Here is a 12,836-nt window from a genome sequence, read left to right on the forward strand (position 1 = left end):
CGTCGCCGGCTTGATTCCCTGGACCAGCAGGAATAGCTGAAGTGCCCTTGAGCAAAGCAGCTAAAGCACCTCGGGCTGCTCTGGATAAGAGCATCTGCTAAATGCCTGTAATGTAATGTAAACTCACACGGTAATGAATATCTCGGATTAATGGACAGCCTGACAGACAACCCAAAAACATCACATCTCCCCCCACTCATTGGTGGAGGCATGAAAAGTGGGACTGATGCACTCTTTCACTGACAAGTTACATGCAGAGTATGATCCTCTGTGTTTAGTGAGAGGTTTGCAGACTGGCAATGTAACTACAAACCACACTTTGTTTCCCACTTCCTGTTTATCCTTTGAAAAACAAAATGGCATGTTAGCTCGACGTGTTTATTTGGGTTTTAACAGTGTGTTGGTGTTTTGTGAGCGTTTATGCATGTTGTGAGAGAGAGAGAGAGAGAGAGAGAGAGAGAGAGAGAGATTGGAATAGGAGTTGGAATGACTGCTTTTACTTCAGCATAACGGTGGCCCTAAAAGCCGCAGCTGCACTCTGAATGATAAATTTGGTACAATTATTATTCCACATTGCTCTCACATTGAGTCATATGGCAAAGGGTGGTGTGGTGGAGCTTTTCATCTTCAACGCAGCACACAATTCTTTCTGACTAATAAACAGCTTATGTATTAACTGCCACGGCACTACGTGATAAAAGCTTTCCTCAAAAATAAGACTTTAAGGCGTGCACACGTCTGTAGGACTCCTGAAAACTCGAAAGGTTGTTCAGGGCTCACTGTATGCGGAAATCTGTGTTAGGTCCTAAATTATAACTCCGTAACAAGATTCATGGCCACAAATGTCTAATAAACCTGCATCTGTATCAAAGACACTTTTCAGTTTTCATGCTAATCATGTCATCGATTGCTAACTAAATGAGAGGATTTTTCGCTGTAACTCACCGCGACTGGGCGGCACGGTGGTGTAGTGGTTAGCGCTGTCGCCTCACAGCAAGAAGGTCCGGGTTCGAGCCCCGTGGACGGCGAGGGCTTTTCTGTGCGGAGTTTGCATGTTCTCCCCGTGTCCGTGTGGGTTTCCTCCGGGTGCTCCGGTTTCCCCCACAGTCCAAAGACATGCAGGTTAGGTTAACTGGTGACTCTAAATTGACCGTAGGTGTGAATGTGAGTGTGAATGGTTGTCTGTGTCTATGTGTCAGCCCTGTGATGACCTGGCGACTTGTCCAGGGTGTACCCCGCCTTTCGCCCGTAGTCAGCTGGGATAGGCTCCAGCTTGCCTGCGACCCTGTAGAACAGGATAAAGCGGCTACAGATAATGAGATGAGACTCACCGCGACTGTCTTATGGCTACGTTGCATTATGTATCTTCGAGTCCAGTGTTTGCAGTCGCCACTCTTTCTATACTGGTTTTCTCAATAGCATGCTACAAAATGGTTTCCGAGAAAAGAATATCTTGCTCTTTTGTTTTTAGGAGCGAAACCTAAACGTTATCACTTGTCTTTGAGATTGTTGACATTTTTCTTCTATTAACACCATTGTAATGGTACTAGCGATATCCCCCTGTGACAACAGTGTGAAAGACAACTGCTGACTTCTCAAAGGAAAACGACGACTTTATCCGTCGCATATACGTTACAGTACAGTGAAAGTATTTCCTCACATACCCCAGCTCGTTAGGAATTTGGGGTCAGAGCACAGGGTCAGCGATGATAGAGTGCCCCTGGAGCAGATAGAATGAAGGGTCCTGCTCAAGACATTCCTATCAGTAACCGACACCCTTTAACTGTTGAGCCACCACTGTCCAATTTGCACCAACCAACAAATTTGCACCAGAAACACTGAACACATCACAAATATTACAATATAAACATATTTAATGTGCTTCAGGGTGAAGGTTTCCTCGTTAAGGATGGAAAGCCAAAAACAGATGGAGATCAATTTCAACATGTTCACAGCTATCCATTACTGGGATTCCGGGAGAACATTATTGAGAAGGTCATCCTTCCTGCTTCCTCCAAGTATATTCAGCTTTCCTATGACACTGCATAAGAAGTAACTTGAACTACAGTAGCTGGCATCATGTCTCTGACAAAAGCACACGTGAGCCCTCAAGCTCTCTGGTTAATAGCTGTTGTGCCATAGGAGACTTTGCTAGAGAGAGGTGAACAAGCAATGATGCAACCAGGAGACCACTGGGTCAAGATAAAAAGAGGAATGGGGAATCAAATCCTTCCGAGTTCAGCAATGACTCATACAGTACTGATGGGATCTATGCCAGCAGAACCTCTTTCCAGTTTCCACCCAAATGTCACACTGGCTCCAACTATCTGGCACCACCCAACAAAACCCAGTCCAAACAAAGGTCAGAGCAAGAATAAAAAAAAAAAAAAAACAATCTTTAGTTTCGAAGCCTGGGTAGTCTGTTGCTAAAATTCATTGATGGCTTCCAAACTGGCAAGACTTCCAGCACCTGTCTAACAAATAAGGACTAAAGATTGCTTATTATGGGCAGCACGGTGGTGTAGTGGTTAGCACTGTCGCTTCACAGCAAGTAGGTCCTGGGTTCGAGCCCAGCGGCCGATGAGGGCCTTTTCTGTGTGGAGTTTGCATGTTCTCCCCGTATCACTCCTCCGGGTGCTCCGCTTTCCCCCAAAGACATGCAGGTTAGGTTAACTGGTGGCTCTAAATTGACCGTAGGTGTGAGTGTGAATGGTTGTTTGTCTCTGTGTCAGCCCTGCAATAACCTGGCGACTTGTCCAGGGTGTACCCCGCCTCGCACCCATAGTCAGCTGGGATAGGCTTCAGCTTGCCTGCAACTCTGTAGATCAGGATAAGCAGCTTGCTTAACCTGGCCTGAGGGTAAGGAGTTTTAATGATACCAGTTACTCCAACATGACAAGGTTTTGTTTTTTTTTAAATTAACTAATTAATTTTTTTTCATCTTAAGGTTGCACTACAAAAAAGGAGCCCTGGGTATGACGTTAAATTTCATCCAGTTATAGAGTTTCGACGTGGGATAATGAGGTTACCCTCTGCCACAGCTACCTCCAGGTCACCTTTGAGCAAGGTGTAGTACCGGTTAGCCCTCCCTGAGACCATGAAATACTGGGTTGGCATACGGCAGGGGCTAGTCATTCTCATCACGGCCAGATTAGGATCGTTAGCATTAGTCTGCAGCTAATCTAGCGTGAGCAGCACAAACAATGACACAAGGGTATAAATTCCAAGTTGGTATCTGGCACGGGATACCCCACTTCATGGAGGAGGAAAGACCTTCTTTAAACTTGACTGTATAAATTCTTTCCAACTCTTCCAAGTTGCCTTGAGCCAGCACGGAAGAGTAGGCTCATAAAACCACATGACTATGGAAGCAGAGGAGCCCAACGAAAAATGTGGCATGATACCATCTACAACTGGTCAGAGCTCAAACCTGACACTCTAAACAAGCCACTCAGAACTGGGAATTTTGGAGAGAACTAAGTCATGTGAGTGTACATTCTGACACAGGAGGAGACAGTGTTCTATAATACACCTGATTATAGTGGTGCTAGTGGGATTTAGCTTCACCTATACCTGAGGCTGATGCAGCAGCGCTTTAGTCTTTTTCTAAGTCCAGCTCTCTAATCTGTACATTCTCATCTGCTCAAACGGATCAGCTTCCAAAATGTTAATACAGTCTTCGATGCCACTGTGCTCGTCATCTTGTAGATAGCTACCTAGCCAAGCTGATTCGGTGTCATAACTCAGTGCAACCACATCCTATACTGTAGATGCATCGCGTTCTGGAAATTGAGATGAATATTTGTTGGTTCCACTGCTTCTACGTTAGATTTCTCGAGAATATGACATCAATTTCTACTACAAAATGATGACAGAGAAAAGGTCTTTTGTTTTCAAGAACTAACAACCAAACCTGACAGTTACCACTTGTGTTGATTTTTTCACCTATTAAACAGCATTGTACCTGTGCTAGCAATGTCCTGCTGTGAACTAACACCAGAATCATTAAACACATCATAAATATTTCATTATACAGTGGGGAAGCTATGGCCTAATGGTTAGAGAAGCAGCTCTGGGACCAAAAGGTTGCTGGTTTGATTCTCTGGACCAGCAGGAATGGCTGAAGTGCCCTTCAGCAAGGCACCTAACCCCCAACTGCTCCCCAGGCTGCTCTGGGTATGTCGTACTTTGCTCTGGAAAAGAGCGTCTGCTAAATGGCATTAATGTAATGTAACAGCCCCTACTTGCATTTGTTTAATGGTGTTCAGAAGTATCAAATCAAAGTCGTTCCCACGCCATGTGGCGCCGATCTCAGTTTCCGTAGCCCTCGGACTCTCGCCTATTACATAGCTAGGGTTACAGTGGGGGCTAGTCCTCTGGTAACTGCGAGAGTTTGACTCCCTACTCACATCTGCATTGCAGCGTGCCTTGCCAGACGGCAGCAGGTACCGTTTTTATGATGGTCTTTGGTATGACCCGACCATGAGTAGAACTCGCGATCTCCCGATCAAGAGGCAGACGCGCTAACCACTAGGCCAACTCACGGTATGTTCAAAAGTATAGTAAGAATGTAATCACAGCTACAAGGCAATCGTTTAAATTTTTCCAAGGCAAACGCTACTGAATAAGAAAAACACAGGTAGGAACCGAAATTGTGAGAACAAAATGTTCATGGGAAAATCTGCACCATTGGTTTGGTTTGTTGAATTTCCTTTCGAGAAAATGATTAAAAAAGTCATTTATCCAAATCAGTTTTTATCCAAAGTGACTTTCAATTCAGATACAACCGAGAAGTTGAGGGTTAAGGGTCTTTTAGGTGTGCTGCTTTGGGGAGTCTTAAGTAATCTGCATGGAATTTAGAAAATAGTGATTCAAATGCTGCTTGTTGCTGTCACAGGAATCGCAGCTCTGTACAGTGCTAGCCTGGCTAACGCGACTTCAAAGCTCTGCGAGCATTTGGTCTGGCAAAGATATTAAGCCCAACCGTTTCCCAAAGGCGTGGTTGACCCGCCTCCCTGAAATGCCTCAGTTTGCTACTGGTCGAAGCCAGAAAAGGCTGTGACGAAGCTTAAACCAATCACATCACTCTTTCCTCTGACGTATGTGACGCGACGGAAACTGCTTGAGTAACAGGAAGAAGATAAATACCTCCAGGGCTGCTCTTTGCTCCGTTTTCAATGAGAACTTCCCGTTGAATGCTTTCAATACAGCATCTACCGCTGTGTCAAAGGCTTGCCGCTGCTCCATGTTCGTAATGTTTCTAGTGAATGAAGCGCTTCCGGCATAGAATCTGTAAACAATCTATGGCTTCCGGTCGCAGTTCTACTACGTCACTGCCTTGAACACGCCTCTAGCCAGGGCCGTTGGAGATGCTCAAAGTTGATTGGCTCCCGATTTTTTTGGAGCTTGGAAGAGCTGGAGATAGCTTGCCTTGCCAGACTAAGCTCGCAACAGGCCCTCGTGTTGCGTCACACTTAGGATGGGTGGGCCCAGGCTAGTACAGTTCAGCACTTACACAGAAAATGAACAGTCCCTTTACTGATTTATTGCTTGCTAGTATGAACGCATGGTGAACTTTTTGCTCTTAACTTGTTTCTGTGGTGTAGCATTGTTCTTGCTTGGTGTTTCAGCTGGTTAGAACAATTCAAACTGAAAAAGTGTCTGATGTCTCTGTCCCTTCCACCACATAGCTCAAGCTGAAACTGCTGATGACAAAATGTGTCCAAAATTCCATATTTAATATTTGTAGTGGATCCATCCATCCATTATCTGTAGCTGCTTATCCTGTTCTACAGGGTCGCAGGCAAGCTGGAGCCCATCCCAGCTGACTATGTACGAGAGGCAGGATACACCCTGGACAAGTTGCCAGGTCATCGCAGGGCTGACATATGTGGTGGATCTAGTACTTCATATACAGTATATTTGTAACGAACGCTTTAAAACGAGGCTTCGGGGTCCACAATCTAACGATTCACACCCTGACACCACCCTGCGTGCTGGAATGTGACATTCAAAAATCATCCTAATATCTACACTGTAAATCCACTGAACTGAATCTCCTGACTTTTTTTTAATTAAATCCTTTAAAGGAGAACAGAAGTCATTTTTAAACTTGCTTTATTTCTTAATTAACGTGTTATTCAATTACATTTTTGGTTTTAGTAACCTTATATCGTGACTCGTATTGGCAACTAGCCTTTGCCTTTGCAAAGGCTAGGAGAAGGGTACTCCGAAATCAAAACCGCCATGGTCTAGTGGGTCAATCCTGTTGGGAGAGACTTCGGGAGTAAACCCCGAGGAAAAATCCAGAGCCGGAGTCCCTAAGGCAGCTCAACGCCGTTCTCAACTTTGTGCTGGCAACTCCTGCGGCTGACCTGGAGCTGATTGTACTAGCCCTTGCTTCTCCATCGGATCACTCCAGCGATGCGGAGAGGGGGGACATGCTGCCTGGGTAACACCCTGGCCTCATGCTTTGGAGAGGAAACTTCAACATTGCAAGCACCTTGCAATGACAACAACACGGGAAGGAGCAGTATACCGGTGATAAGTCGTGTGCTCACTGGCGAAGATCTGGACGCCAGGGGCTTCTTCTGACGGTGGGAGCCCCCAGCCAATAAGGTGTTGCCCCGCCACGGCCTGCCAACTGCATTGGGTGTACGTAGTTTAGGACCCAACTCCGAAAAGCAGCTCGTCAACCCTACACCAAGCTGTGGGCAAGACTGTACCTCGAGAATCGGCCTCTACAGCCACAGCCGACGTTGTACCACCCAAAGTGCGATACCACAGTCGACACGACTGATGGATGGCAACAACAATTGGCAACTAATTGCAATTAAATATTATACTTATCGGCCTATTCGGTTTTTAGCCATGTTGAATTTAGTTCGTTTGGTCTACGGCAGGCGTCGCTTATCCGCTCGATCTTCGCGAGACTTCGAAACGTGACATGTCAGCCAGGTGTCAGTGCCGCCATTTTGAAAACTGTTTTCCGAATGAAATATTGCACAAAAACGAGTTTAAATGACAATTACTGCCTACTTTTTTCAAACTTTCCTGATTGCTATCAAAACAAACAAAAGTTCCAGCTTGATTACATCAGCATTCGAAAGAGGGTGCGCGCGTCTTTTGATGACATTGGCAGATGTCGGTCACTTTGATTTCCGCTGTACGTTTTACTTCCGTCCTACGATGTCTCGCACAGGTCTCAACGAATCTCGTTTATGGCCATTGCTTTGACATATGGACTGATATATTCCATAGCATATTTCAAACACTCATAACTTGCTATAGCAGTGACAAAATAGCTGTCAGAAATGCATTCCTAGATTTCTCGTCTCGTCTTCTTCCGCTTATCCGGGACCGGGTCGCGGAGGCAGCAGTCTAAGCATGGAAGCCCAAACTTCCCTTTCCCCAGACACCTCGGCCAGCTCCTCGGGAAGAACACCGAGGCGTTCCCAGGCCAGCCGAGAGACATAGTCCCTCCAGCGTGTCCTGGGTCTTCCCCGGGGCCTCCTCCCGGGGGGACATGCCTGGAACACCTCCCCAGGGAGGCGTCCAGGAGGCATCTGAAAAAGATGCCCGAGCCACCTCAGCTGGTTCTTCTCGATGTGGAGGAGCAGCGGCTCTACTCCGAGCTCCTCCCGAGTGACTGTGCTTCTCACTCTATCTCTAAGGGAGCGCCCAGCCACCCTGCGAAGGAAACTCATTTCAGCCGCTTGTATCTGCGATCTTGTTCTTTCTGTCATTACCCAAACCTCATGACCATAGGTGAGAGTCGGAACGTAGATCGACCGGTAAATTGAGAGCTTCGCCTTTTGGCTCAGCTCCTTCTTCACCACGACGGACCGGTAAAGCGACCGCATCACTGGAGGAGTTTAAGTATCCTAGATTTCATCAAATGAGATAAATAGAATTTTGATAATAAAAAAATTCCCTTCAGTTTTCCTTTAATATTGAAGTGGCTTTATTGTGACTCTCCTCAGCACAGATTTTTATATAAATGTGTAGAATCTTATTGCAGTAATTGAGATTTTAGGGGTGGCACGGTGGCTTCTCGCTGTCGTCTCACAGCAAGAGGGTTCTGGGTTCGAGCCCAGTGGCTGACCGAGGCCTTTCTGTGTGGAGTTTGCATGTTTTCCTCGTGTCTGGTTCCCCCCACAGTCCAAAGACATGCAGTTAGGCTAACTGGCTACTCTAAATTGTCCATTGATCAAGCTTGGAGAGGGATGGGCTCTGGGCTCCACCAAGTTTGAATGCCCTCAACACACTAATGATGGACTAATGATTGCCAGCTATGGGACAAAGAAGAAGAAGACGACTGAGATTTTATTCTTGTACTTTCCATCAACAGAACACATCAGATTCAAACTGATGCCGTTTATGAGCCTACTAGTTTTACGTTAGTGAGGTTTGAATTAAATGCATTTGATTCATGTGACCAGTCAAACAGGCTAATAAAAGTTCAATAATAAAAGTAAATCGGATATCGGTGGGTTGTGATTTCCACCACTAACTAAATTTAAAAAAAGGACCCCTTAGCTATGCTTCACAAACCCACTTTAAGAACTGTTATCCTGAATGCATGTCATGCCACAGGAGTAAATGCAAAACACAGGTTAGTCCTCAAGAAAGTCTGATTTAACTGGTTTAGGAAGAAATCATGATTTTTAACCATCCTAAAATCAATCTTCATAATGTGTGATGGTGGAACAGAGCAACAGACAGGAGTGTGTCCACTTATCAACAGTGAAACAAAGAGCCTTCCATTATTTCCCACCATAATGGACTAGATTAACAACCATACCACTTAAATCGCAAAGCAGGTTGATGGAGCTGAGAAAATATGCCGCAGCTCAAGTGGTATACCGTTATAGAAAACAAATTTTTATATATAATTCCATCTTGTGAGCAGATGAAGCTTTTCCAAACACTGAAGGAGAACACTGGACTGCCTCTGCAGCGAACTATCAAATGCCATTAAACACATGGAAGTAGAAATGTACAGAGCTGCAGAGGTGACTCAAGCCATGTAGGATTGCAAACGATTAACAATTAATCTTAAAACCCAAAAACAGTTGTAAAGGCAGCGCAGAGCGTAGGTAGTGTGTCAAGTGCCTTACTTCTGCTCTCTCCCTCAAGCTGTCATATCGAGGTAGCTCTGGGAGCTGGGAAAAGCGCCGGTCGTAGATACACAGATGAAGGTGTTTGTCCAGGACACGGAAGTCTTCATAGCTGCGCCTCACCATCCAGCTCCGTCCCTGTGGAGTGGGAAGAGATGATCACTCAAACTGGAAGACAAACCTGTACACTTCACATACTGTACATTGCTCACACACATGGGCTTAGCGTCCAGTAGGGTAAATGCACTGACCACACATCACAGACGCCATGACAACCATCTGCCATCCTAAGTTTGTTCCATTGCAACAGCCAGTACACAGACTGTGGTTATGATGAGGAAAAATATACAAAATGATGGAGTCAGGGGCGGCACAGTGGTGTAGTGGTTAGCACTGTCGCCTCACAGCAAGAAGATCCTGGGTTCGAGCCCCGTGGCCGGCAAGTGCCTTTCTGTGCGGAGTTTGCATGTTCTCCCCGTGTCTGCGTGGGTTTCCTCCGGGTGCTCTGGTTTCCCCCACAGTCCAAAGACATGCAGGTTAGGTTAATTGGTTGCTCTAAATTGACCGTAGGTGTGAATGTGAGCACGAATGATTGTTTGTCTCTGTGTGTCAGCCCTGTGATAACCTGGCAACTTGTCCAGGGTGTACCCCACCTCTCGCCCACAGTCAACTGGGATAGGCTCCAGCTTGCCTGCAACCCTGTACATGATAAGTGGCTACAGATAATGGATGGATGGATGGATGATGGAGTCAGACCTAATCCGGGAACTCCTACTTGGGCGGAGTTGAGCCAAAAGTTCAGGGGGTGGAGTGTGTTTCAGGCTGCCTAAGTGCACTGTCAGAAATAGGGGTACAGTAGAAGTCCACTTCTGTCCCCCAGGGTAAAATTTACACTAATGTACCTCCTAGGGCTCATTACTGGATTTCAAAGTAACTATGACTACGTTCAGACTGCACCCTGAAATGACCCATATCCGATTTTTTTGCCCATATGCGACCGGTATCCAATTTGTTATTGACAATCTGAACGACACAGATCCGATTGTTTTCACATGCGACCCAGGCCGCTTGGATATGTGGTCCTAATTCCGATGCATATCCGTTATTTTCACATGCGACTGCAGTCTGACCGGACAGGTCACATTCATGCGACCTACACGTCATCAACAAGAGACAAACGTCACTATTCTGCGTTGGCTAATCCCGCCTCTTTGGTGGAAAACAACAACATTTGTACAGTTTTCAGAATTTAAATAGACTTTTATAGAATTGATCAAGCTAATGGTGGATTTGGTAGGGACCTGGATGTTAAACCATCCTGTACTACAAGATTATAAGATTGTTCTGGAAATTTCCAGTAATTTGACACCTTCGGTCTCATTAGTCTGCTGCCCACATTAATCAGATTATTGCGTGAGTTCCGCAAATCTATGAAGCCATCAAAGCTGCAGCATCACTTGGAGACAACCCACGGCCACTTGAAAGACAAACCTGTTGAATACTTCCAAACTAGTCTCAAATCCCTCCAAGGTCAACAGACATTGATGAGAAAATCAGCCAAAGTTGGTGAGCTAGCTTTGAAATGTATCAAGTTGCTCTTCGGATTGCCCAGAAGAAACAGCCATACACACTTGGAGAGGATTTAATATTGCCTTCAGCAACTGACATGTGTAAAACAATGTATGGGAATGATATTGACATTAATAAACTGAAAACTATTCCAGTGTCGGACACAACCATTGCTCGCCGCATTGACGAGCTGGTATCTGATGTGACGGTGCAACTGATAGAGAAGCTGAAGTTGGCAGATGCATTTGCACTACATTTGGATGAATCAACAGATGTGTCAATGGACACACAGCCTCTGGCATTTGTGCGCTTTGTCAGTCAAAAGGAAATACAGGAGGAATTTTTCTTTTGTAAGCGGCTTCCTGAACACGCAACTAGTTCTGACATCTTCAAAGTGATTAATGTTTTTTTTTCAGAGAAAGTGACGTTCCATGGGCAAAATGCATTGGGCTGTGTACCGATGGTGCAAGAGCCATGGCTGGTTTAAAAAGTGGACTAATCGCACTTGTACGGTAAGGGATGTGCCTCCACAGGTGATTTGGACGCACTGCATGATACACAGGGAGTCACTTGTTGCCAAAGACATGAGCTCAGAATTGTCAGACGTCATGGACTCAGTCATGAAAGTTGTCAATATACTAGTGCATCTCAAAAAATTAGAATATTGTGAAAAAGTTCAATATTTTCCATCAGTTATTTAAGAAAGTGAAAATGTTATATATTATAGACTCATTACACAAACTAAAATGTTTCAAGCATTTTTCTATTTTAATTTTAATCAGTATGGCATACAGTACAAAAACATTAAAAAAAACCCATCTCAAAATATTAGAATATTTCATTTCAAGTTTGAGTAAAACAGTATGAACACAGTGCATCTCTCGGTCTAGTTCAGTACACACAACCACAATCATGGGGAAGACTGCTGACTTGACTGTTGTCCAGAAGATGATCACTGATGCCCTCCACAAGGAGGGTAAGCCACAAAAGGTCATTGTTGAAAAGGGTGGCTGGAAAAGGTGCACAAGCAACAGGGATGGCCGCAGTCTTGAGAGGATTGTCAAGAAAAGTTGATTCAAGAACTTCGGAGAGCTTCACAAGGAGTGGACTGAGGCTGGTGTCAGTGTATCAAGACCCATCACGAACAGACATCTTCAAGAAAGGGGATACAACTTTTGCATTCCTAATATCAAGCTACTCCTGAGCCAGACACAATGTCCGAAGTGTCTTATCTGGGCTAAGGAGAGAAAGAAATGGACTGTTGCTCAGTGGTCCAAAGTCCTCTTTTCAGATGAAAGTACATTTTGCATTTAATTTGGAAATCACGGTTCTAGAGTCTGGAGGAAGAGTGGAGAGGCACAGAATCCAAGGTGTTTGAAGCCCAGTGTGAAGTTTCCACAGTCTGTGATGATTTGGGGTGCCATGTCATCTGCTGGTGTTGGTCCACTGTATTTTATCAAGTCCAAAGTCAACACAGCCATCTACCAGGAGATTTTAGAGCACTTCATGCTTCTATCTGCTGACGAGCTTTTTGGAGATGCTGATTTCCTTTTCCAGCAGGACTTAGCACCTACCCACAGTGCCAAAACTACTACCAAATGGTTTGCTGACCATGATATTACTGTGTTTGATTAGCCAGCCAACTTGCCTGACCTGAACCCCATAGAGAATCTATGGGGTATTGTCAAGAGGAAGATGAGAAACACCCGACCCAAAAATACAGATACGCTGAAGGCCACTATCAAAGCAGCCTGGGCTTCAATAACACCTCAGCAGTGCCACAGACTGATCACCTCCATGCCACACCGCATTGATACAGTAATTCATGGTAAAGGAGTCCCAACCAAGTATTGAGTGTATAAATGAATATACTTTTCAGAAGTTGGACATTTCTGTATTGTAAATCCTTTTTTTGATTGATCTTAGGGAATATTCTAATAATTTGAGATACTGGATTTCTGATTTTCATGAGCTATAAGCCATAATCATCAAAATTAAAACAAAAAAGGCTTTAAATATTTCACTTTACATGTAATGAATATATGAAAGTTTACCTTTTTGAATTAAATTATGAAAAAAAAGGAACTTTTTCATGGTATTCTAATTTTCTGACATGCACTAGTAGTCAAGAAGAGTGCTTTGCAAACG

The 12,836-nt window shown here is 44.7% G+C and overlaps 1 protein-coding gene across 6 annotated transcripts in view; it reads right to left on the reverse strand.

The window, feature by feature from the left end:
* arhgap32b (Rho GTPase activating protein 32b) overlaps positions 1–12,836 on the reverse strand; it is a 255,649-nt gene that overhangs the window by 157,286 nt on the left and 85,527 nt on the right. For all 6 annotated transcript variants that reach the window (XM_060936152.1, XM_060936151.1, XM_060936147.1 and 3 more), the window contains exon 3: positions 9,120–9,257. In XM_060936152.1, coding sequence (XP_060792135.1) covers positions 9,120–9,245 — 126 coding nt within the window. In that variant the 5' untranslated portion in view covers positions 9,246–9,257. The remainder of the gene's footprint in view (positions 1–9,119; positions 9,258–12,836) is intronic.

Source organism: Neoarius graeffei, chromosome 12 (genome assembly GCF_027579695.1).
Source record: "Neoarius graeffei isolate fNeoGra1 chromosome 12, fNeoGra1.pri, whole genome shotgun sequence".
Classification (NCBI taxonomy): Eukaryota; Metazoa; Chordata; class Actinopteri; order Siluriformes; family Ariidae; genus Neoarius; species Neoarius graeffei.